The sequence below is a fragment of the Pieris rapae genome, chromosome 18, assembly GCF_905147795.1.
Source record: "Pieris rapae chromosome 18, ilPieRapa1.1, whole genome shotgun sequence".
NCBI classification, from domain to species: Eukaryota; Metazoa; Arthropoda; class Insecta; order Lepidoptera; family Pieridae; genus Pieris; species Pieris rapae.
Window position 1 is genome coordinate 7,078,381 of NC_059526.1, and position 24,055 is coordinate 7,102,435.

General features: G+C 32.5%; 1 protein-coding gene across 2 annotated transcripts; it reads right to left on the reverse strand.

Annotated features, from left to right (window-relative positions):
- Positions 1-12,802: 12,802 nt before the first annotated feature.
- LOC111000614 lies at positions 12,803-23,296 on the reverse strand. 2 transcript variants are annotated; one of them, XM_045632144.1, is made up of 6 exons: positions 23,202-23,296; positions 22,750-22,935; positions 18,997-19,156; positions 15,597-15,767; positions 13,660-13,826; positions 12,803-13,084 (listed from the first exon to the last, which is right to left on the reverse strand). In XM_045632144.1, exons 2-6 carry the CDS (start codon positions 22,921-22,923, stop codon positions 12,935-12,937), a joined length of 822 nt encoding a protein of 273 aa, XP_045488100.1. In that variant the 5' UTR covers positions 22,924-22,935; positions 23,202-23,296; the 3' UTR covers positions 12,803-12,934. The 2 variants fall into 2 exon arrangements, with proteins under 2 accessions (XP_045488100.1, XP_022125817.2); XM_022270125.2 differs by having other exon boundaries at positions 15,597-15,770.
- Positions 23,297-24,055: the final 759 nt, after the last annotated feature.

Consider the following 24,055-nt stretch of genomic DNA (forward strand, 5'->3'; position numbering starts at 1 on the left):
AAGTGATACCTTGATGGTCTTATGTTCCAAAATAAACGTATTTTATTTAACATTGATATGACGCCTCACTTGACATCCATGTTCCTCCTACCAGAGTCGTAATCATGCTTAGTTTCACGTTTCTCACATCAACAGCTAATGCTTACGTTTTTAATAATTATTGATTTTTTGTTTATTTAATGGGATTTCAGGTTAGCATAGGGTGCCTGCCGAAAACTGAGATCTGATATATGGGTGAAGTATAGGTTTAACAAACCTTAAGAACGAGTTTATAATTGAGTTACTTCAATTTAAAACATAAATAGTTTCTTAGTATTTTTTTCTACACAAAAATATTTTTAATCTCATATGTATTTACAAGATCTTGCTTAGAACCAAACATAGATCAAAGTCTAAAATATCAAATACCAGTGGTTTTATAAAAACAGAAATTAAAATAAAAGGAATGATTTATTTAAGCTGAAGATAGGAATATTTTATCAATGTCTTTCTCAATTACAATTTTCTATTATTTTCTTCCATCTTGGATTGATTCTTGGATAAACATTTGCGAAGTAAGCAAAGTGATCAGTACGGTGTATTGACAAATGCCGACAAACATTGATCCAGGTACGACATATAATTAGTTTTATTTATATAATAGAACACATATTAACAAATATAAAACTAATTATATAGTCGCTGGTCGTGTCCACATGTTTTAGGGACGATACCGCTTTTTATGTTTTCGTATGTATGTTAATTTTGACATGTGTTTGTCCAAATAAAAAAAAATATATATTTGTTAACATAACTTTAAGGCCTGACTGGTCGACTTTATTTGCTTTAAGGCAAGCCGCCGGTTTGCTCACGATGATGTCGTTCATAGTTGGAGCCAATGTTAAATGCGCACAGCCGGGAATTGAACCTACGACCACAGAGATGAGAGTCGCACGCTGAAGCCTCTATACCAATACTCCTAATACTGCTAAGAAATGTTGGCCAATTATTTGCTGCCTTATTGTTTATTCTGTTTGAAATTATAAACTCGCTCGTTAAACATTATATTTCTTAACGTTAAAATCGGGTTATTAATTATTAAGAATTATTTACTTAATAAATATCTTAGACATCTACTCAAACAGATTTTATATTACGTTAATAAAACAAAAGCTTATTTTAACAAATAATTTACCCAGCATCATCTGACAACATGTTTATTATCAGGTTTCGTGGTTTGTTATGTTATAGATTTGTTTAAATTCAACGCTAAAATACATTTATGGATGAAAACATAATTTCAATAATGTTTACATAGTTGAGAGAGGGTTGTCGTGCAATAAAATACATTTTAATAACACGGTTCTGAAGTGTGTTAAGTTGCAAGTGGGATACAGCACAGCGTGAAACGAATGCATACAAATTATTTCATTTTATAAATAAAGGTTTATGATTTTTGAAATTTAGAGGTAAGGTGGATATATTATTAATAATAAACTTATTCAAACAGACGATCGTAAGTCCACAAGTAAGTATTGTGTTAGTTACAATATTATCTTAATATATATAAATCTCCTGTCAAGATGTTGGTCGCGGACTCCTAAACTACTTAACCGATTTTAAATTAAATTTGCACACCATATGCAGTCTGGTCCAACTTAGGAGATAGGATAGCTTAGATTTTTAATTATAGTCACAATTTTATTTTATTCCAAATTATTTGTTTATTACTGAGTGTTACGGCGGCCTCACAGAACGCTTTAAAAGCGTTTTACGAGGAACTCTGGAACTGGAATCACTGGTGGCAGTTAGTATGCTACGTTCAGAGCTTCACGCCTGACAAACCTCTAAAGTCCGGTTGAAGGACGCCGTCAACTTCAAAAACTCACTGCCGCGATGACTAGCCGTCTTTGACTAGGTAATTGTTACTTAGCGCTGTAGAGATACTGTAGCTTTTTCTACTTTACTTAATTAAGAGCAAATTGGTTCCATTAAGGATAATAAATCTTGGTGAATAGGTTTTACAACGATTTTGAAAAAACCCTAAAGTTATACAATACAGTGGAAACTGCACCAAGACATGCAATTGCGTGTCTTCAGACAATAACACTGTAAATATTGGGTTTTATTAAAATTCACGGAACACCTCGTTTTAATAATAAAATTGGACTCTGATGGCTATTTCGTTGGCGAGTGATGTTATACTGAAATTTAAATTAATTATATTTCATTTTTATTCAGATTTATTAATGAATGTATGATTACATTTTTTTAGATAATGTTTTATTATTAAAATACAATCGCAAATATGATCAACAGCAGTTCACACACAAAAAAAAAGATAAATAAAAATTAATTAGGAAAAATAAGCTAAAGTATTATATCACAAAATCAATTAATTATAGGCACTACCCATTGAAGTATTTCTGAACCAATTCGACTAATAGGCCGGTAACGCAATGTAAGTGTCCATGTGCGGTATAACTTATCAACAGCCTTGTTGAAACCTCCTGTCTGTTTGCCTTCTATAACTAAAAAAACAGTAAATAGTAGAACTTCTTTTTTCAATTTTATGCAACGTACGAGAACAATCAATCTTCATCTTATTCAAATACAGTTAAAACAGTTTACGGCGACATCGTTTAGAACACACCGGTTATATTGACCAAAATCAAAGGTCTCGGCTGAATTCTATGAAATAGGAATTTAATGACAATGTCATCGGTTTTTGACGACCATATTATAGACCCTTTGATGCGTCATGGCTATAATTTTGAATAAATCAAACTTCAAATAACCACCATCATAAAGGACATTATTTTAAATATTAATCCGTCTCTTTCTGTTACTGCGTAATCACAATTAGATAAAAAGAGAGAATAGTGCTGTTAGACTGGTTTACTTTTCATCCGTTAGAGCCTGTATTACGTAGGTACTATAGGGGGAAAGGTGGTTTTTTAATTGTCTTATTTGCTGATTACGTCAACAATATTTACTTTTTTACACATATAACCAATTGCCTAGGCTTGTAAACGAATGCATTCTCGAGGATATCCACCAAAAATTAATACATTTATGTATTATTTTTGAGTGCTTTGCTAAATTCTGCTAGTAATAAAATAAATTACAGGGGGATAAATTACAGATTTACTGTAATTTATCCCCCCTACGTGTATTACGAAATGAACTCTTGCTTTATTTATTTTTTAAATAAGTAGAAGATTACACTTCTGTGCCTACATGTGTTATGGATGCGGCTTCTAAACTATGTTCACCTTTAAAGTCAAGAGCACTGATAGTCTATATGAGGGTGGTAATCATAACCGTGAGACATAACCGCGAATTGGACGATTAATTGAAAATATAATTTATAATTGCACTTATTTAATAAACTTTTGATTTATTTTATAGAACAGGGGTCAAACGGGCTGGAGGCTCACCTGATGTTAAGTGATACCGCCGCCCATGGACACTCTCGATGCTAGAGGGCTCGCGAGTGCGTTGCCGGCCTTTTAAGAATTTGTACGCTCTTTTCTTGAAGGACCCTAAGTCGAATTGGGTAAATTGATCAGTATAAATTTCAATGATTATAAACTAAAATGCTTTATGACTTAGCTGTCGTAAAGGCATATTAAGTCTTTAATAAAAAAACAAATTGATTCCGCTCAAATGAAACAAATAAACAAGATTTTATCATCAGCTAGACGGCTTGATGGCGAACAAGATTTGCACAGGCGTTGATAAGGTTTTATTTGTTTACTTGGGGAAAGGAGTGTGTTTTATAGTGATTTTCTCATGGGATATAGCGAACAAAGTATACAACACTGCGGCCTGTCAACGAAAGGAAAGATTTGGAGATAAATAAAGAATTTAATTCGTTCTTTTTGGCCTTTGATTTTCGTATATTTCATTAAATAAATATCCTATCATGATCAATCGTGACCTGTTTAATTCTTGTATTTACTTTTCTTTTGTATTACATCGCTATTTATGAATCCTTAAGAATAGCTTTTTAGTTTATTAATCATTAATATTGTTTTTTTCTTTAGATTAAGGTTCTTTTCTTACTAGGGTTGCCTGGAAGAGATCGTTTATTAGCGATAAGGCATCGTTGCATCCCTTGTAATTTTTATTTATTGTGTTATTGGTGTTTCTTTTATTAGTATTATAGATACTGCAACGAAGATTAAATTAATTAATTAATTCATAATGTTCTGCAGGCTATTAGACTTCTGTGACACGTAAATTGTTGACACAAATAAGATAAATCTGTTTGATCCGGGGTTAACTAGCGAAGTGAATTTTGTGCTTACTTTATCTTGGATATTGTTGCATTTGATTGATTATTCATGGACCAAATCAATTATATGAAATGAATATTGTATTCAAAATTCAAAGACGTAACAAAAGTTTTAACGGTTAGACAACTATACCTGATGGCAATGTGAAAACAACACATCATACAAAAGGCAAACCTACTTAGAAACAACCAAAAAAATACACTTTCTTCGCAACGCTTTTGTCAAATGATTAAAAGAACCATTTTCTCTAAAACAAAATTTATACTCTCGATTGAAATATTGATATATATTTATAGATTATATCATTTCAGATATATCAGGTTTTATAAAAGGTAAGTATTATCTGTTTATCAAGTACTAAGCTGGTGCCTAAGATACAGCAAACCAAAAAGAGGAAGACAATTTAGAAGGAGGATAGACTAAATTAAAGAAACACCAGGTACATGGCAGAGGGACATGGTGGGATTTGGAGGAGGACTTTCCCATAAAAGGGCACACAAATAAAAGAAAGTTAAAATAGAAACCTGTTTAAATGTAGCAGCTATTATTATTATTAACTATATAATAAAGCCTTTATTGCTGTATTTCCATATTAGTTACATAAAAGTTTAAAATACTAAAAAAAGTTATCACAAAAAAATTAGTAATTTCTAAAATTGAAATTTTCTAAATTTTGTCTACGAACAAGATGTACACTAAATCAAGCCTCCTCTAAGGACTTCCACTCTTCTCTGTTTCGGGCTTACGCATCCAATGAGGCCCAGCTACTCTTCGCAAATCATCTTCCCATCTTTTCATTTGTCTTTCTCGTTTTCTTTATTAACTATATACCTATGTTAATAATAATGACAATTTGCTAGAAATGGTTTATAGGAGTTAGCGATGATTTCACTTGAAAAACTACTTATACAATGATACAATAAACAAAATATTAAAGTATAAATCGTTTTTCAACTAATTTAACCCAACGATGTCTAATTCAATACTGCTGTTATGTTGTGTTAAAAAATGTCAATGTTAAAAAAATGCACTTTTGAACATTCTTGTTATTTGGTAAAGTATTTTGTAATTAAATTCCCGGTAATAAATATTTAAACAATGTAAAGATATTTGTTCACAAAAATGATATTTCCGAAGATTGGCTACTGTAAGTACATAGACTGTGGTAATCGACAGCGAGGGAAGACAAAGACAAGATATTTTAATGATTGACCAAAGTTTTATCTCATAACTTTCATCGTGTTTCCGAAAAGGTTATCATCTTATGACAAAAGTTATTGATTTAACTGGAATCTGTTGAACAAAGACATAATTAACTTCTGAATTCATTAATTTACCTGAGTAATTAACATTTCAAGTCAAACTCGCTATAGCCCCATAGATAGTTGGTGTATGTAGATATTATCAGATACCTGTCCCGGCTTCGACCTTGTTCGACTGTTTTAATCTTTTGAAAAAAATATAGCCTGTGACTTAACATATAACGTAATTTATTTATTGGCAACTAAGATAATTATGTAAAAACAGTTTGTAAGTGACACAAATTTGGTATATAAAACATGGTTTAAAAAGCACAGTCCCTGGATGACCGAGCTTTGCTCGGTATTTTTTTTAAGAAATTGTGTTTTTAGGAAATCATATTAAAGTACGAATTACATACTAATAAAATGATGAAATATGAATAATATAGAATATATATGCTGGAATAGCTTAAGTGATGTTGTGTCGTAAAAATAATTAAAAAAAATAGTATTATTATTCGCCGATAGATGTCAGGAAGAGGCATTTTCAGATTGAATTGGGACTACTGAAACGCCACCTTTCTGTTATTTTCTATCATATATTCCTAGCTAGATCGATTTATCGCCCCTGAAACCCCCCGTATACTAAATTTCATGAATATCGTTGGAGCCGATTCCGAGATTCCAATTATATATATATATACAAGAATTGCTCGTTTAAAGATATAAGATAAGATTTTCATTCCTAGGTGTAAGATTTGGAAACCCTTTTAAGTAAAAAATACCTGTGTCAGGGTTCCCAGCTCTTCCATAAACATGTTTACAATTAAAAAGTTATGGAGTAAATTAAGTTAAATAAGTTATTATAACTTGTCAGTAATCATTTTTTTTTTTTAATTCATAAGTATTGCGACGACACCTTGCCTAGAGAAACATTGTGGTGGGTTCTTGTAATTAAGAATATTATCATTTTTCTGGTGAATCTAAAGTCTTGATTGGTTATTTAATGAACTCCAAGTGTCTGAGTCATTTTAATGGGAAAACCTACTAAGAATGATGTCTGATTCCGTAGCGCGGTTGAACATATTTTTACCTATAAAGTAATATATAATTTTGATATATATAATAGTTATAGATTAGGAGTGCCTAAGGAAGAAATTTCGCAATGAAAATTCCAGTGAAAAGTGGAAATGCTTTCAAATACTTACCCTTTTCGAATACTTATATCGAAGGTAATGGCGGCGAAACGGTTCTTACATCGGGTAATTTAATCATATTATATCATTTACGATATAAAAGTAATCAGTGTTGGTCTTTTGGATTCAGCATAAAAAAAAATAATCAAAATTCATTTAATCACGTTGGTGACATAATGCACACTTATGAACGTCAAAATAAAGAAATGTAATGTATAGAAATGCTTCTTATTTTACATTTACTGCCAATTCTCAAATCAAGGGCGAGAGAAGAACTGACAATAAACTCTCCGCTACTCTTTTTAATCGCCAAGTTTTTTTTACACAACGTCTGTAAGGAGCTGCAACCATTATGCCACCATCATGTTCCATATGACATCTTGCGTAATCAGGAATAATAAAAATAAATTAATAACAAAGATTTGTCCTCTATCAGCAGGAGGCATGGTGAAATAGGAGCACGCACTTACATACTCGTGGGAACAACACGCAAATACGTAGTAGAAACAACTAATATCACAGCATACACGAATTCAAGTACGACCAGTCACCACAAGTAGCGTCCGTTCGTGTGTAAATTATGTATACGGTATATTATTAGCCGCCGCTAATAAAAATTTAATACAAAAAAAATGTTCGAATTTTAAAACATTAAAATTGGAATTGCTACGAGAGGCGGGGGTGAGTTTACTCATCCAGCTAGGGGCTAATTGATAGACTCTCATTGTACCTATATATACCAATTTTAAGCCTAATCGTGTTTTTATCTATTACGCCTCGTTATTATTTATTACAATTTTTATATTAAACCGACTTAACTAATGAAACAAATAGATTTCCTATTCCAATAAATTTAATTAACGAACTTAAACGTAAACCTAACGAAGTGAGCAAAGTACGTTTGTTTGTTTGCACTTCAATTACTTCAAAGGAAATTATTGAAATTCAAACAAAGCCCTCCATTTTGGCGCGAATTAATCTTTACTAAGTAAATATTCAATCAGAAATTTCAGTTGCAGTTGGTGATTTCCAACAGCTGGTGGACAGGGACGGAGATATGGCTGTTGGAGTTGAGTGAAAGAGATGAAAAGATAAAGTGTGTATTAAGAAATTCAAAACCATTCGATATTATTAATTTACTGGTAACATTGTGTTGGGAGTAATAAATTTTGGATGTGGTTCTTTTAAGCTATTAAAAACATATACATTTTAGATTAAGCCAATTTTTAATATTCTAAATATCTCTTACAACTTCGGTTTAATTGATATTACTAATTAATATAATTAATATGTTTTAAACATAGACATGTTATAATTTTATTTGTACGGTTTTATTTACTTTATTTGGTTTAGCGAATAGCGAAGAGATTAAATTCTATCCGTCGCCAAAAATGGATTGTATTCGCATTTGCTTATTGGGATGCAGATAGGAGATCGATCGTCTGTCACGGTCTCATCTCAGATTGTGGATTAATTATTGGGTTCGGGCGTATGCAACGAAGTGTTTAATAAAGAACAATAAAAATGTTGTAAACAGTTTAAATTCAGAAGAGCGTACCAATTCTTAAAAGGTCACAACACACTCGCGATCCCTCTCAGTTGCGAGTCCATTGGCGGTAACACTCAACATCACCTACCCTTAACTTATAACCTTTCTGCCCGTTGGCCCTCTGTTCTACGTGTTCATTTGTTTATTTCTTTTTAGTAACAGAAAATATGTATACTACCAATAGTATCCAATTCACCGCATCCATTCGAATATTAGACATTAACGAATTTCTCAATTTACGTGAATTAATCGAGTCTCGCCTGTAAATGTCTATCATTATTAACAAAACGATTTGGTTACAAAGTCAACTTTGTTGTGCCTTTAGAAGATAGCTTAAATTAAAATTCAGTCAAACACTCCATCTTATTTATGGAAACAATTTATCAATGAAACAAGTGGCCAATGACAACTTTGTAAACAAAAATAAAGGATACGTCAATTGTTTTCTTTTATTTAAACCCGTAAAATGAACACTATTTTTAATAAACTATTTGGTGCACAGCGGGGATTCGAATTTCGAACGCTCGGGGCTGTGAGTCACTCGCTTTAGCTATTTGACTAATTGTTTATTGTAAGTGGGTAACACTGAAAATGTTTAGAACTGGCCAGTTAGAAACATTGTTAGTAAAACTTTTTTTAAATTTCAATTTCAGAATTGGTAATCGAATGTAGTATATTGCATTCATTTATCATTTGATTTTGTGAATTGGCGGCAAATCTGAAACTCTTTTTACACGTGAAAAACAACCTACCGCGAGAAAATTTTCGGTCAATGATTTATAAAGACTTTCGCTGTGACCTTACTTAACAACAAAGCTATGATAGGCTGCGATTATCATTTCTTAATACAGCCCCATCTCGTGCCACTGTTTACAATTGGTTTAACCAGTTTAAGCGTGGATGTGGAATAATTAAAAAAAAATCATATATTCCAATTAGACCACATAATAATGGCACTTTTGAACTTTAAATAAAATAAAAATAAGTCTAGTTGCCCCTTCCAAAAGGTAGTTTCGTAAAGAGCAGAATGTGCAATATACTTCATACTTACTCCTTTAGAATAGGTTTTGTAATATTTGTATACATTAGTTAAATAATTGTATGTGAAGACAATGTAGTCCCAGAATTAGACTATTTATATTACTATTGGTCTATTAGTATACATGTTCCTAACATATTTACAAATATCGAAACCATAAAATATTATAAAAGAAAAATAAAAAACACAATAAAACAGTGTGTGAGAGATACATAAAAAAATGTGATTGTAGGATTATACAACAAAAATAGGTAAAATCAGATCAGCAACTAATTGATTTTGTCAAGGCTCTATGATTGTCCTATGGAGCCGGACCAGCATGTTTCCAAGCATTCTTATCTTGAATATCTTATAATATATATAAATCTCCTGTCACGATGTTTGTCCGCGATGGACTCCTAAACTACTTTTATTTATTTATTTATTTCCAGTAAATTTTACTTAACCGATTTTAAATTAAATTGGCACACCGTGCGCAGTCTGGTACAACTTAAGAGATAAGATAGCTTAGATCTTTAATTATAGTCGCAATTATTATTTTATTGCAGATTATTTGTTTATTATTTGATACAATTCTAACAGATGGCGCTGTATTAAAAGTACCAGCGTTTCACATAACATACAGCTACCTTTTCCGTTAAGTTCTACCGTTTCCCTTGAATTGTTGACTACTATAGAATATAACAAAAACCTTAGCCACAGCAACGCTTGGCTGAGTCTGCTAGTAATACTCTAATTTGTAATATGCTTGTTTACAAAGTGTCCTTTAATTTAAAAAAATCGTTCATTTAATTGTAATATGTCACAAGGTATTTTATTGTTACATTGAACATAATAACCCTATAAATGATGGTTGAACTGAAGAATGAATTCAATCAAATCAACGGTATGTGTATTTGGTTAAAGCCCACTCCTAATCTAACATAATGAACGCACTCTTTTTTAGACTTATTATTTATTAAAATATTTTGTAACCTATGTTATGTGGATTTTAGATTACAACTAGTGAAATAAATTTTGAAATTGGTAATTTTCAAGATAATTCCTTGATAAACAATTTAAACTTTCCAATTATATTGTAACAAAATTATTTCACCACTGTAAATGCCATACACTAGAAGAGAATATTTGGTTGAAAGTTTGATTAAATAAGTTATTTTTCATCGAAGTCTCGAAGCTTATTATAGAGTTCGTGTTTGAGCGATCGGGGTGATAACATTTAATTTATTTTGTTTAGGCATTTAACTAACTTGCCTCCGGTTTTGCTCTAAACGTAGCACGAAGTTATAACAGCCTCCCATAAAAATTCAATAATAATGGGATTTTAATAATAAAAAAATCATAATTGTTTCTATTTCTTTCTTCTTCTATTTAACTACATGTACAAACTTAAAGACACTCTCTTTATAGAGAATCTTTTAAATTTAGTTCTAAATTCTGCCACCTAGCGGCGAAAACCTCTCCAAACAGTCAATACAGCGTCGGCCACGATGTACAAAAGCTACAAAATTGATTTTTGTACGTAATAAAAAAAATCAGTGGCGTTAATTTTCAAATCTTAAATCTCTTTTATGAACATATCTGTTTTATGATAATTTGTCTATAAGCAAGTGATCAGCCACCAACATTAACATAAGCCGTCGACTTTTTCGTCTAAGGAGGTTTATTTCCTCGCAAGATTTTCCTACAATGTTCGAGCTAATGTTAATTGAGCAGATAGGCAGAAAGTCCATCGGTACATAGCCGAGGATTGAACCTACAGACTCAAGGATTATTCAGGAGTCGCCAACACTGCTCATAGGTTTATGTAAATCGACGAAGGTATAACAAATATTGTTGACAATTAACAAAGACGCAATAGATTTTTCTTTTTGAATAACAACAACAAATAGAAGGTTAGTGCTTTATACTGCACAAAAAGAGATAAAAAGAAACTTTATAACTCATAAACTTGTGATCGGACATCGAAGTGACATCAACTTACTCGTTGACACACGTTTAAGTATTCGGGCTATGAAAACTACTAATGCTTCTTTCAAGTAAAACATAATAGCTAGTAACGGAGATGTTCAGATTAAAAAATGCAGCTGAGTTTCATCATCGTCCACATATGTATTTCTAAAGCAATTAAACATAGGGTCCTTGAAGAAAAGAGCGTATGAATTTTTAAAAGGCCATAAAACGCAGTCGCGAGGCCATGTGACATAAAACATCAGGACTCTGTCCATCTGACTCTGATTGAGTGTCCGGCAAAGTCAGACACTAACACATTTGCCCCCAGTTACTTGAAAAAATTAAACATTCATTTACAACAATTTCAACACGTATTGCGTTAGGTGCTGTTAATAACAAATTATTTGTTATTAACAGCACCTAACGCAATAAGAAAACCTTCTACTCGCTAGTTCAATGGCCAGCTCCATTTCTGCCCATTAAAAGCTACAGGTGGGGCGTGACAACGGTTCTGAGTTAAATTTTAGTGTCGCTCATTAAACTCTGAAATTGTGAACACGCTAGATGGATATCCCAGTTTTATTTATTTTCATTTTAACGATGTCAAACTATTAAAATGAAATAAAAAGCATAAAGACTGTTTTACGATTTAAAATCGTCTCTAAAAAGGTTTTATGTGTTAGAGAGTACTTTAACGATTACTATCCTTACTAGTATCCTTTTGTTTATTATTCAATCTGGTATGTCTTTGTTCCTTGGCGTAGTCCTGTTTAGGTTTCAGTAGTTTTAAGTTTAAGTGTTTATTTTTTCTAGTTTCATCGTCTGACGTCGGGGTAGAATACGAAATTCCGCTCGTATCACCTCGACAGGCGTCGTTCCACAACTGAGCGTTAGTTAAAGCACTTCTTGCACCACTTTGTGGATTTACCTACTGAAGCATTTCCAAACCAATTCGACTAAGGGTCCTATGAGTAAAGAGCGTGACAATTCCTAAACATTGAACATTGCAAAAACAGAAAAACAAAATATTTGAAAAAGAAAAAAAACAATTGTTTTCTTTGTAGTTACAGCAAAAACAGAAAAACAATTTTTTTTAAAAATGAAAAAAATACAATTGTTTTCTTTGTAGTACATATTCCATTTTTGGTAAAAAAACACCTTAATTAGATTTTCAAATAGACATATAAAATCATATCAAAAACGGAAAGTTAAATGACATTCTAATTCCTAGAAACTTCAAATACCAATTTCTTTAAATTCTATAAATACTACCTTAAATACTCACAGCCATGTGAATGCTCAGGCAACTTCCAACTTCTTGGACATGACAGGAATAAGACGCTTATAGAAGACTAAACCTTTTGATTTAATAAGCTTAGTTAGTTAAAATAAGTGCAAGTGCGATATCTCGAACACACAAAAATAGAGTCAAAACATTACAAAACACTAAGACTGTTAATGAAAATCACCTTAGAAAATTAACTCAATATTACTTAGTAGCCATAATTATTCTATAGGCTAGATTCATTACGTCATCATTTTTGAGAACTTTATTGTAAGAAAAAAAATACTTAAAAGACAATATCATTCATGAGACTGATATAACGTATAATATATACATTATGAACAGAATCCCACAAACAGTATTTTATTAGCAAATATCAAACAATGAAAGATCACTCTGTCTCTTCATCATCATTGGCGACCTGCACGTTAAAGCGAGAAGACGGCTGGTGTTGTATCTCTTCGGGTTCTTCTACAGACGGTATTCGATATCCCATCAAAGCTGCACCGTAGTTGCCAAGACCGGTATCCCAGAATACTATCTGAAAACATTGGCCACAAATTAATTAAATCAGTGGGATTGTACCGTTTTAAGTAAAGTACAGATACCGGCAAACTTCACTAACTACAAGGGAGTGGGGGAAAGTTACGCATCGTCCGCAGCGCAGGACACAAACGTCGACTGACAATCACGCGATCGACAAGTCACTCTCACGTTCAGCGTTCGACCCGTCGTATGTTTGAACTCCAACTGTACACGAGTAAGGCATTGAGAGTGGCCATGGGCGGCGGTATCACTTAACATCAGGTGAGCCTCCTGCCCGTTTGCCCCCTGTTCTATAAAAAAAAACACGTGAGGACTTTCTTCCTATGTGCTCGAATGGTGAAGTAAACGTCGAGAAGAACCCAGCATGCCATAGACCCAAAAAGTCGACGTTGTGTGTCAGGCACATATGATCACCTTTTTGCTATCAGAAATGATCACAGAATAGATACAAAGATCTGAGGCCCACAGTCAAAAGGTACCATTAGTATAATGAGAGATGGATCAAAACTGCATCTGAAATCTTTGCTATATAATGCTAGCATAAATATTATTATTATATATCATTCATACCTGATCATCAATAATATATCGAACGTAATATATTTCATTAAATTTTACGAATCCTAATGAGTCGGCTATTTGCTGGCCCCTCCCAGTAGTAAAGAAACCAGCTATAGCAGGAACGTTAGCGCTCGTACTGAGACTAATCGCCCCTCTTAGCATTTCCTTTGATATACCTGAAATTCATCAAGTATTTTCTTTGAGCATTCGTTATACGTTGTGCACCAATAGAGTTCTTTTGTAATGTGTTATGTGAAGGGGTGAAGGGGCGAAGGAGTTAAGGGGTGAGGGGGTGAAAGGGTGAAGGAGACAGCTAAAATTTATTTTTGTACTAATTAGAGCTCTTATTTAAAATACATATTAAGTCCATTACTACTTTGTTTCATTTTATGCAATATTTTAAAGTCATAACTCATTAAGAATATTCAAATTGGCCTAGTTTTGAAGACGAAATATTTTCATATTTTTTTTTTAATTTATTTATTAAAGTTTACCACAATATATATAGCACTAAATCTACAGCATATTTTACAAACTCTTCCATCTAAAATGTATGACAATATAAGTAAACATAAAATTACAAGGTAGCATTTCTCTTCTACACTGTAATCAGCAACCTGTAATTCTGATTCAATAATCTTAAAATTAGCTTTTACTTTTTTAGTCTTCAGTTTAGTATGGTGTCACTCTAGAGTTATTTTTAAATAATTTATTATAATAATTAAAAATGTATAAATAGAAAATTTAAGTTTGTTCCCTCTGACAGTGTATATACATACAGACAGTATATAGACTATAACGCTGTCAGCCTTCCTCGCTGTATTGCGATACTTATTCGTTGCGCGTGGACACAACCCGCTCTGGGGTCAAGACGCCAACTTAAATCTTAATTAAGTGCCTGTGGACTTGGACCTCACGGCCCAAGAGGTCAAAGAGAACAATATCGAAGTTGAAGAAAAGATTTATTTATTTATTTTGTACTCCTACAGCTAACATAAATTATATATAATAAATAGCAAACAAATACACTGAGAATATAGCCACAGATGGAATATATGATACATAATATAACAAAAAGATTAATAAAAGGGAACAAACAAACAAAGTACATATTTAATACAATTAACTAACTGTGATTAAATTTAATTAATTTAAGATAAGATTCTTATACTTTTAGTTTTAATTTTCTATTTACAAATTTTTAATTATTATTATATTAATATTTAGGTTAAGAATATTGTAAATACTGTATTTAGTTATGCTCTTCTTGCACTATACCCTTTCTAGTAGGTAATCATATTATTTTCCTGGTAACTTTTTTATATATTCATATATTAGTTACGAAACGTCGGATAAATTTAAAATTATGTTTAAACAATTACTTGGCGATTCCTTTAAGGTTTCAGCAGTTCGGCTATGGAATTCACTTCCCGTCACTATTCGCTTAGCTCCTTCTCTATCTTCCTTTAAATTTCTGCTTTATAAACATTACCTGTCCATGTCATACCACTAACTACTTACTGACGTGAGACCGATCTTCTTCATCTTAGATTGTCCTGATTCATGTGCACTGTTTACTTTTTGTTTTGTTTTATGTAACTTGTATCAGTTTAGTTTATTTTTATTTTTATTTCTTTTTGTTTCTGTTAAGTATGTTTTGTTTTTTTTTTCCCTTTTTATTTTTGCACTTCTTGCCTACCTTATCTAATATACTCATAGTGGTTTTTTTCCTTTACTAACAGTGGTTGTCTGGAAGAAATCGCTCTAAAGCGATAAGGCCGCCAGTTGCTTGTCATTAAATTATGTTTAATATTTTCCTTTTATGTAATGCAACAAAGTGTAAATAAATAAATAAATAAATATAAGTTTACAATAATACATAACTTCAATCCGTTAAAAAAGTGTTTTTCTTTAGACTCTTATCTATGCAAGACACAGACTCTCACCTCTATGCCGATACCTGGGTTTCAGCGCCAGCAAATATATCTTGAAGTACCGCCTTACACCAAGCTTCTCGAATAGGTTTACTGGTTTCTCAAGCTCGTTATTAAATGCTACCACCGTTGAGTATAGAGGATTGTAAGTGATCTTGACTCGGCTAAATGTTCGGGAGAATGCTTCTGGAAAAAATAGGACTTATTAATTAATTTTCATACGTAGACATAGGTTCAAATCCCAGCTAAGCACCAATAAACTGTTTATATGCGCATGAAAAACTAACTCGCTCGGAAGACATCGTACGGAAACCGATATAAATTAGATGCAAGAAGTCGATAGTGTCAGACACAAAAGTCTCATTACCTACTTGGCTATTGAAAAAACAAAACCCGAAGACGATATAACAAAACAGAGCTCGTTAGATTTCTTACGTATTTATAAAACATATTGCAGATAATGTGCGTGTTTACGTAATGTATAAGTATACTAAAAAGCGTCTACGAAACTCCGCAAAACCCAATTCAAGCAAAGCCAGGCCAGTATATTAAAGGCAATCGGTTCACCTTACGTTTTGAGCGGGCAAGTCTAATATAGACTCATACCAAGAGACTACTTGGAATCCAATTTGCCTACAAAATGTATGGTCCAAATTTTCTCCATTTTTACCCTTGAACACGTTCTATGTACGAAGAGTAAAATTGGAAGAGGATTGTTTATTTATACATTTCAGTTCCTGGTACATCAAAATTCCAAAGTGGCTAAAAAGATATATATATAGGGCCACTCTGTATCATCTATCACATTCACACGAGTTGTTCGGATTAATAGCTGCAGCCAAATTATAAATATAAATATTTTATATTATTTTCATCATCGGACGTCGAGGCAGATTACGAAATTCCACCCGTATCACCTCGACGTCCACCGTTCCACAACTGCGCGTTTTTCTATGCAGTTTTTGCCTCGCACCACCACTTTGTTGGACCAGCTGCCGACTGAAGTATTTCCGAACCAATTCGGCTTATGATCCTTCAAGAAAAGAGCGTACTATTCTTAAAAGGCTTGCAACGCACTCGTGAGCCCTATGGCACTGAGTGTCCATGGGCGGCGTATCACTTAACATCATGTTGTGAATTGTTTTTAAATTTAGAATTATCGATGTTAGTATTATTGTGTCGTTCTATCGCATTAGTAATAACAGTTAAAATAGACTGTGGAAATACATATATAATTATTAAACATCCAAAACAATCGAGTTTAATAAACCCCGCGTCATCGTATGATTTGCGTCACACTCTAAAACCGTAAGCTGAATCGGAATTCTTTTTACGGATACTGTAAAAATTTAGGCTCAAAGAATCCAAGGAATCCACGCTCTAATGTTACGACCGATACAGGAAAATCGAGTTTTAGTCGAATCGACGCGACGGTATATTACAAAGGGGACACATTTGAATCTTAATATATATATTTCTTGTGTGCGTGTGTATGTGACTGAACTCCTCCTAAACGACTGGACCGATTTAGACGAAATTTTGTTCAAGGGGATCTGGGAATGGTTTAGATTCACAATTTTGTCCGCTGGACAATGTTTTTTTAATTAATTTTCAATTTATTAGTTGTTGTTGATTTTGGAATGTTTTACATTGGATCCGACAGACGGTGCTACCATCGCAGTGTCAAATTATTAATATTAATAATATTCGAATTTTAATTTTAGTCTGTCCCGAAATTTAAAAAAAGTTTTGTTATCATTGTGTTATATCGTGTGTGACCATGTGCTGGATCGTTAGATATTGTCATAACATTTGAATAATAATTTTCATCAAAATGGCTTATTAAAAATTGAAATTTTGAAATTAAAGACGTGTAGACAGGACAACGTCTGTCGGATCCGCTAGTATTCCTATATTTGTTTACGATAAAAAAATTTCAACATGTCAGAGTTATGACATTGCAACTCATCAAGTCGTGAACAATTAGCTTTTTAGTTGATAGTTTATTTTATTAAATTTATTTTTGAATTATTTTAGGTAAAAGTATTATATTTTTTTATACGTTTCGTTTTCTATACTTCTTAAACATATCCTACCTATTTAAACGTGATGATTGTAATTATACTACATTTTGTTGTGTTTTCGAACCTATTGTAGTCAACGGCGGATCCAAGTTGGTTCCAAGACTTAGGTGGAGCACTAATTGAACATAATGATTATATTTCAATATTTTGTCACCATCCAGATTTTATGTAACTACATATATTCGATATTTAATTAATTTAATATAATATAATAACTTTGTATGCTTATCTGTATATATGTGACCTCCTTCTGGCGCTAAAGCCGCCCTTGATTGTAGTATATTTAAATAGCAGCTGTGGACTTCCTTATTTAAATACATTTAAAATGCATATTTTAATGTCAAATCCAACTTCTATATATAACAGGAAAAATACGCCAAATGAGAACTAAACCTTTTCTGATAAAAGACCTAGTGTAATAAATGTGCAAGTGCGGTGTCAAAATATTAAAGAACACTCTATTAATGAACATTACATAAGTTTAAGCTATTTATATATTAGTTTTATAGAATATAAAGACAACATAATATAACTTATTTTCCATAATTACTGCATTGGCTAGATTGTAGTTAAATAAAAATAATAATAATAATGTCCAAAAATTTGGATCCTTAAGATTTTTGTCTTTTGTGACTTTGTATCTGAATAGTTCTCTCTAATCTAGTCCCAGTGCTTTACCGGAGAGGTACCTAATTGGGAAGCGTATGGGGGTAGTATACTATGATATGATGGTATACTTGGAGGGGATTAGAGGATTTACTGCATTTACTGGCAAATTTGATAACAACTTTATTGTAATTTATTGTGTTTAATATTTTATATTTATATATTTTGGTATGTTTTAGTCTGAGTTTGGGCAGGCATAGACTGTAAGTAAATAAATAAATAATTAAAGAAAACACTTTTTTACCGGATTGAAGCTATGTATTATAGTAAACTTATAATTATTTAACATAATTTTAAATTTATCCGACGTTTCGCGTGCTTTACATCGTACGTGGTTACTGAAGACAAAAGATGTTGAATGTCAAAAAAGTATCACAGCTGTAGAAAAAGTTATATTTTCTGTATTTATTTCCCCGGAGTTGGTATTGACTAAAAGATGAAGGGTTTCTGCAGAAATTGCTCACGGTGTCCTCCATTTTCGTGGATTGCGAAAATGGAAAACAAATTTAAAATTTTGATAAATAATTATAAGTTAACAATTATACATAGCTTCAATCCGGTAAAAAAGTGTTTAGTTCAAATGTGTAAAAGCTATGTTAATAAAAGACAATACTAAATAAATAAATAGTTTGACTATCTCAAAATCGATAGATTTTACTAACGTTTCTCCTGAATCCTCATGATGAGAACACCTATAAGTTTGTCCGTCCCTTCCTTCACCGCAGCAATGGACATTTTGTCTTTCATCCAAATCCTGGCTTGATGTGTGAATTCATCCGTTCCTTCCTTATCGTCAGCTATCTTCACTGACCGGTATGTAATCTGAGGAAAATAATACTTATTCAAATCCATCTGGCATCTTAGCCAATAAATGACGTATAACGTCCTGTTAGTTCCAATTTGAACTAACTAAACTCGGATCATGTTCGGTTATAAACTGATAGCTGAGAGCATTGATTTAGTATGTTATTTGGTAAGCAGAAGGAAGTTAATAGGTGATATATCAGAACATAGGTAATTGTATTATAATTTGTACCTGGTCAGAACAATTGTTTTTATAATAAGCACGCCCTGGCTTCACAGGGGCGACCAAAAACATACATTACAGTTAAAACCTCAAAAATCAGTCTAGATATTGGTAATCCCACATTAAATTCCGTGCAGTGGTTTATGAGTTTGCGGCGGAGGACTTGTTTCTATTTAATTTGATTTTACCGTTTTTTCTCCGACTTACTTTGCAAATTTTTCAAATACCTATAAAACTAACAAAATACTTGTTTGATGATTTCTATTGGTAAGAGAATAATAATTTCTAGTTCACAAACTTCACTTGTTTATAATATTAATATAAATAAACGAATGCACTCATTGGCTGTAACCCTAGCAGGCACCCGGAGATTCGAAATTTCTGCAGACATATCTCGATAGGCCATCAGTGCCTCTTCCGACAAATATATAAACAAAAACACACTTTTCGGCCCAGTTGAAGAAGTTGAATAGGCTTATTGGTACAGAATGTTAGACAAAAGAATACAGATGGTACATGGTACCACGCTTGAAGAAAAGGCCCGTCTCGGTAGCACCGAGATAGCCTTCTATACCGCAGTGAGACATTAGGAGCAAGCTCGAAAAAAAGATAATCGTAGCTGTGATATTGCTTAAGATAGAGAGCTGTAGTCATCTGGCAAATATATTGTAGCCGCGTATATAAGTTTTATTTACGCCACAAGAAAATGAAGTAATCTTAGTTCTCTCTAGTAAATCTTTGTTTTTAATTTATTTTATTATTCTTTATTACTCAAGTTGTCATATGGAACATGGTGTAATGGTTGCAGCTCCTTACAAAAATTATGAAAAAAAAACTTGGCGATTAAAAAGAGTGGCTAAGGTGATTAAGGAGAGTTTATTGCCAGTTCTTCTCTTCCGTTCTATGCCTTTGATTTAAGAACTGGCAGTAAATGTAAAATTAGAATTATTTTATGAATATATCTTTTTTTTTGACATTCATAAGTGTACATTATGTTACCTATATGAATAAATGATTTTTGTTTGTTTAAATAATAACTAGAAATAAACCTAATTATTTCTTAGTTAAATTGAGTTAATAATTAATTTCTAACTAAATAGACACTATAATAAACTCACATTCGCCATAAAACATAAAAGTCATTACAGTCTAAACGCTTGAAGCTAAGTATAAAAGCCTACAAAACTTTCTAAGCACCACTTCCGCAGGTGTAAAAGCTTAAGTCGCCGTGTGGACTTGTTTGTTTATCTTTGCTAAATACTGAGTGAAAAGCTTACGAATTAGAGCCCGTTGTTTGAATAAAAGTTAACCTACTGTGTGGCTTTGTGGAACTGGTACTAATGGTAAATGTTATTAAAAGCTATTGAAATTAACTAACTAATTACAGAAATAAATTTTTACTTATATCATTAATAATGGATGTACCTCGCAACATGTTTAATTAATATTTAAACTCTCATACGTGAAACAATTATTTTTAAGTTGGGAGTCGAACCCAGAAATTATCAGAGACGGTTGAACGTAATCATTCTTTGACAATGTTTTGGAAATGGGCAAATGGGACAGAAGGCTCATCTGACGTTAAGTAATACCGCCGCCCATAGACACTCACATCGCCAGAAAGCTCGCAAGTGCGTTGGCGGCCTAAATATAAACTTTAAGTTTATTTATTTATAACTACACAGTTACCCTGGAGCAGTGTTGGCTTAGTGGCTTCAGCGTGCGACTCTCATACCTGAAGTCGTAGGTTCGATCCCGGGCTGTGCACCAATGGACTTTCTTTCTATATGCGCATTTAACATTTGCTCGAACGGTGAAGGAAAACATCGTGAGGAAACCGACATTTCTTAGACCCAAAAAATCGACGACGTGTGTCCAGGCAGTGGCCAGGCACTGGAGGCTGATCACCTACTTGCCTATTAGATTTAAAAATGATCATGTAACAGATTCAGAAATCTGAGGCCAGGACCTAAAGCGCCACTGATTATTATTACACAATTCCCCTAACAACTCTGTTTACCTTTATATTAGTACCTTTACCTACTTTTATATTAGTGAAACCTATTGTGGATACATCCAATGTGTTTATTTTATGTTTTATTTTTAACTTTATTTTTATTATAAAGATGTATCTGTTTTGTTTCCAAATAAATACCGTAACATATATTTGTCAAATCATTATAAAATGTCGATCGTTTCGGTGGCAGTATTAAACACTACCAACGCCTTTGTTACGGGCCTGACAAATTTGTTCAGCCCTTAGGGACTGCAATAAACCTTCGTTATCCACTGATTAAAGTTATCTTTTATCAGTGAATTTTCAGTATCTTTTACAATAGGTGTCGAAAGCTCTCACCGATATAATTTGTTCGGCTCAATCGTTTCGGGAAATTTAAAAATACTGGCTCATTGTTGAGTCTTAAAAGTATCTCAATTACGCAAATTAGCGTTTCAATGGACAATCCATTTTTCCCCTTTCGCTTTGATTAAATATTTCGCGATGTAATTGGAATTTTTTGATTACCTTTACAACTCGAATTTAAATGATGAAATATATTTTACAATTAATTCATATTTTACGTCACATCGATTGGAGTTTATTAAAGTGAAACTATGTTTGTTGTCATACATTTTATTTGATTTTGGTGAGTTAAATTGCAATGTTCGGACAATGTTACAAATATGCTTATGCTATTCTTACTGAGTGGTGGTTCGTGTGATCACATATGACAGATAATGTCTCAGATCTAAGACGGGCCTGTAGAATAAGGAACCATTTCATTGCCTCATTTATTTATTTAGTAAATGTGGTGTACATTATATAATATAATGATTTTTATACAGTATGAGTACAATATTTCTAAATGAAAACAGGTTCGGTAAACATAGGCGTATCGATGCATCCCTAGTGATTGCCTATTAAGAAAAACTTTTAGATTGTTTAAATATGTTTGTGATGACTGAGCTTGGTAGACGCGTTTGAGATGTGATATTATCGTCGCATGCTCCGCATCAGCTAGTTCCTAACAGTGACAGTGAGTCGGGACGACAGGAAATTTTATTCAGACTGACAGAACGTGTTTTAGTTATACGATATAACTGAAACACGTTCTGCGTCATCGATACGACTTCTCACAGCTCATAATGATGACCACAATTCAAGGCAAGAGCTGGTAGAAAGATAAAGCCGTGGTTGCGGGACATACGGGGGTACACACGAGAAGATAACTGCCACTTCAAGCTGCTAACGCCAACCTTTAATATAATGTGGCACCTCAAGAAGATCAATTGTCTAATATACGTAATGCGTAAACATGAAATTATATATAGCCTGTATAATCTAACCCCCTAGAATCTGTTACAACCATAATACTATGAACATACATACTTCTTCAGTTAAATAATGTTTCTTCAACAATCTAACAGCGTCCTCATACCGCCTCTCCTGTAAGTCTTCGAACCGTATTCCGCCAGGATACCTTCCCCAGATTGATGGTGCCTTTATTCTGGCTTCTAAAACCTTCATTTTCTCCAACTGTTCAGCTTCTCTACTCTTAGCCATCTTCTACTGTTTCTGTAAATGACATATATTCTATATGCACCATAAAGTTTAATTAATATAAAAAACATTTGAACATTTAATAACATGCCCAAAGACGCTATGTTTATGAATATAAGAACTAGTGAAAATTATATAATTGTTTCCAATCTTCCGACTTTAGAAATGAACATAGTACGAATTCGACATAAACATATAAAAAGAAATATCTTTATTCGTCTCAAAGCCCCCACAATATCGTTTCGCAAATAAGTTTCAGATAAAAATCATTAAAAAATTACATTACTCTTGAATGAAATGACCACGTCCACTAAGTTAAAACTTTAATTTAGAAAAAAATCTGTATGAAATTATATAAAATATTTATAAAAACCACACAACTATTTACACAAAATTGATTTGAAAATGTCAATGTCAGCCAATATGACGTTATTTGTCATGGTATATTATGATAATATATGGTGTACTATGATAATATAATCTATGATACTTTTCGTCTATTAAATACTGAATTACAAATCAATTTATTAATATAAAATTACAAAAACCGACGGCTTTGCAAACTAGCAACAAAGGCAGGATCAAATGTTGAAAAACTAATGATCTCTAAATAGTAGGAGATATTAATATATAAGCGACGACACGGTCTTGATGCACACTCGGTATCAATAGGAATAGCTGCACTAGTGCCTCTAAAACTAACTAAAACTATAAACCTAATATATAAATTTAAAAAATACTAATATATAAAAATTCTCATGTCGCGGTGTTTGTATTGGGTATGTCTAAGAATCGGACAATATCTATTTTTCATCACTCTAAATGTTAAGGGTAGTCCACTCCTAATTTTTTTTTTGATATTTTTTTTATGATACAGCATTTAACATTACATACAACCCCTTTTTTGTCCGGTTGCCGGGAAGAAATCGCTTGTAAGCGATGAGGCCGCCCTTTGCCTTTATATCTTTTGTAAACTGTTTTTGTTATGTGTATGTTTTTGTATAAAGTAATAAAAGATAAATAAATAATTTTCACCCCTCTACGATCAACACCTATTTATTATAAATGACATACATGGCGTTTGCCAGGTCAGCAAGTGCTTCATAAAATCGTTTGGAGTGAAATCTGCGAAAGA

Excerpts from the sequence above, each read along its gene's own strand:
- LOC111000614 (XM_022270125.2), bottom strand. The coding sequence starts at position 22,923 with ATGGCTAAGAGTAGAGAAGCTGAACAGTTGGAGAAAATGAAGGTTTTA. Across the intron at positions 13,827-15,596 it reads ACCCAGGTATCGGCATAGAG|GTATATCAAAGGAAATGCTA; the intron begins GTGAGAGTCTGT and ends GATGAATTTCAG. Across the intron at positions 13,085-13,659 it reads GATATATTATTGATGATCAG|ATAGTATTCTGGGATACCGG; the intron begins GTATGAATGATA and ends CAATGTTTTCAG.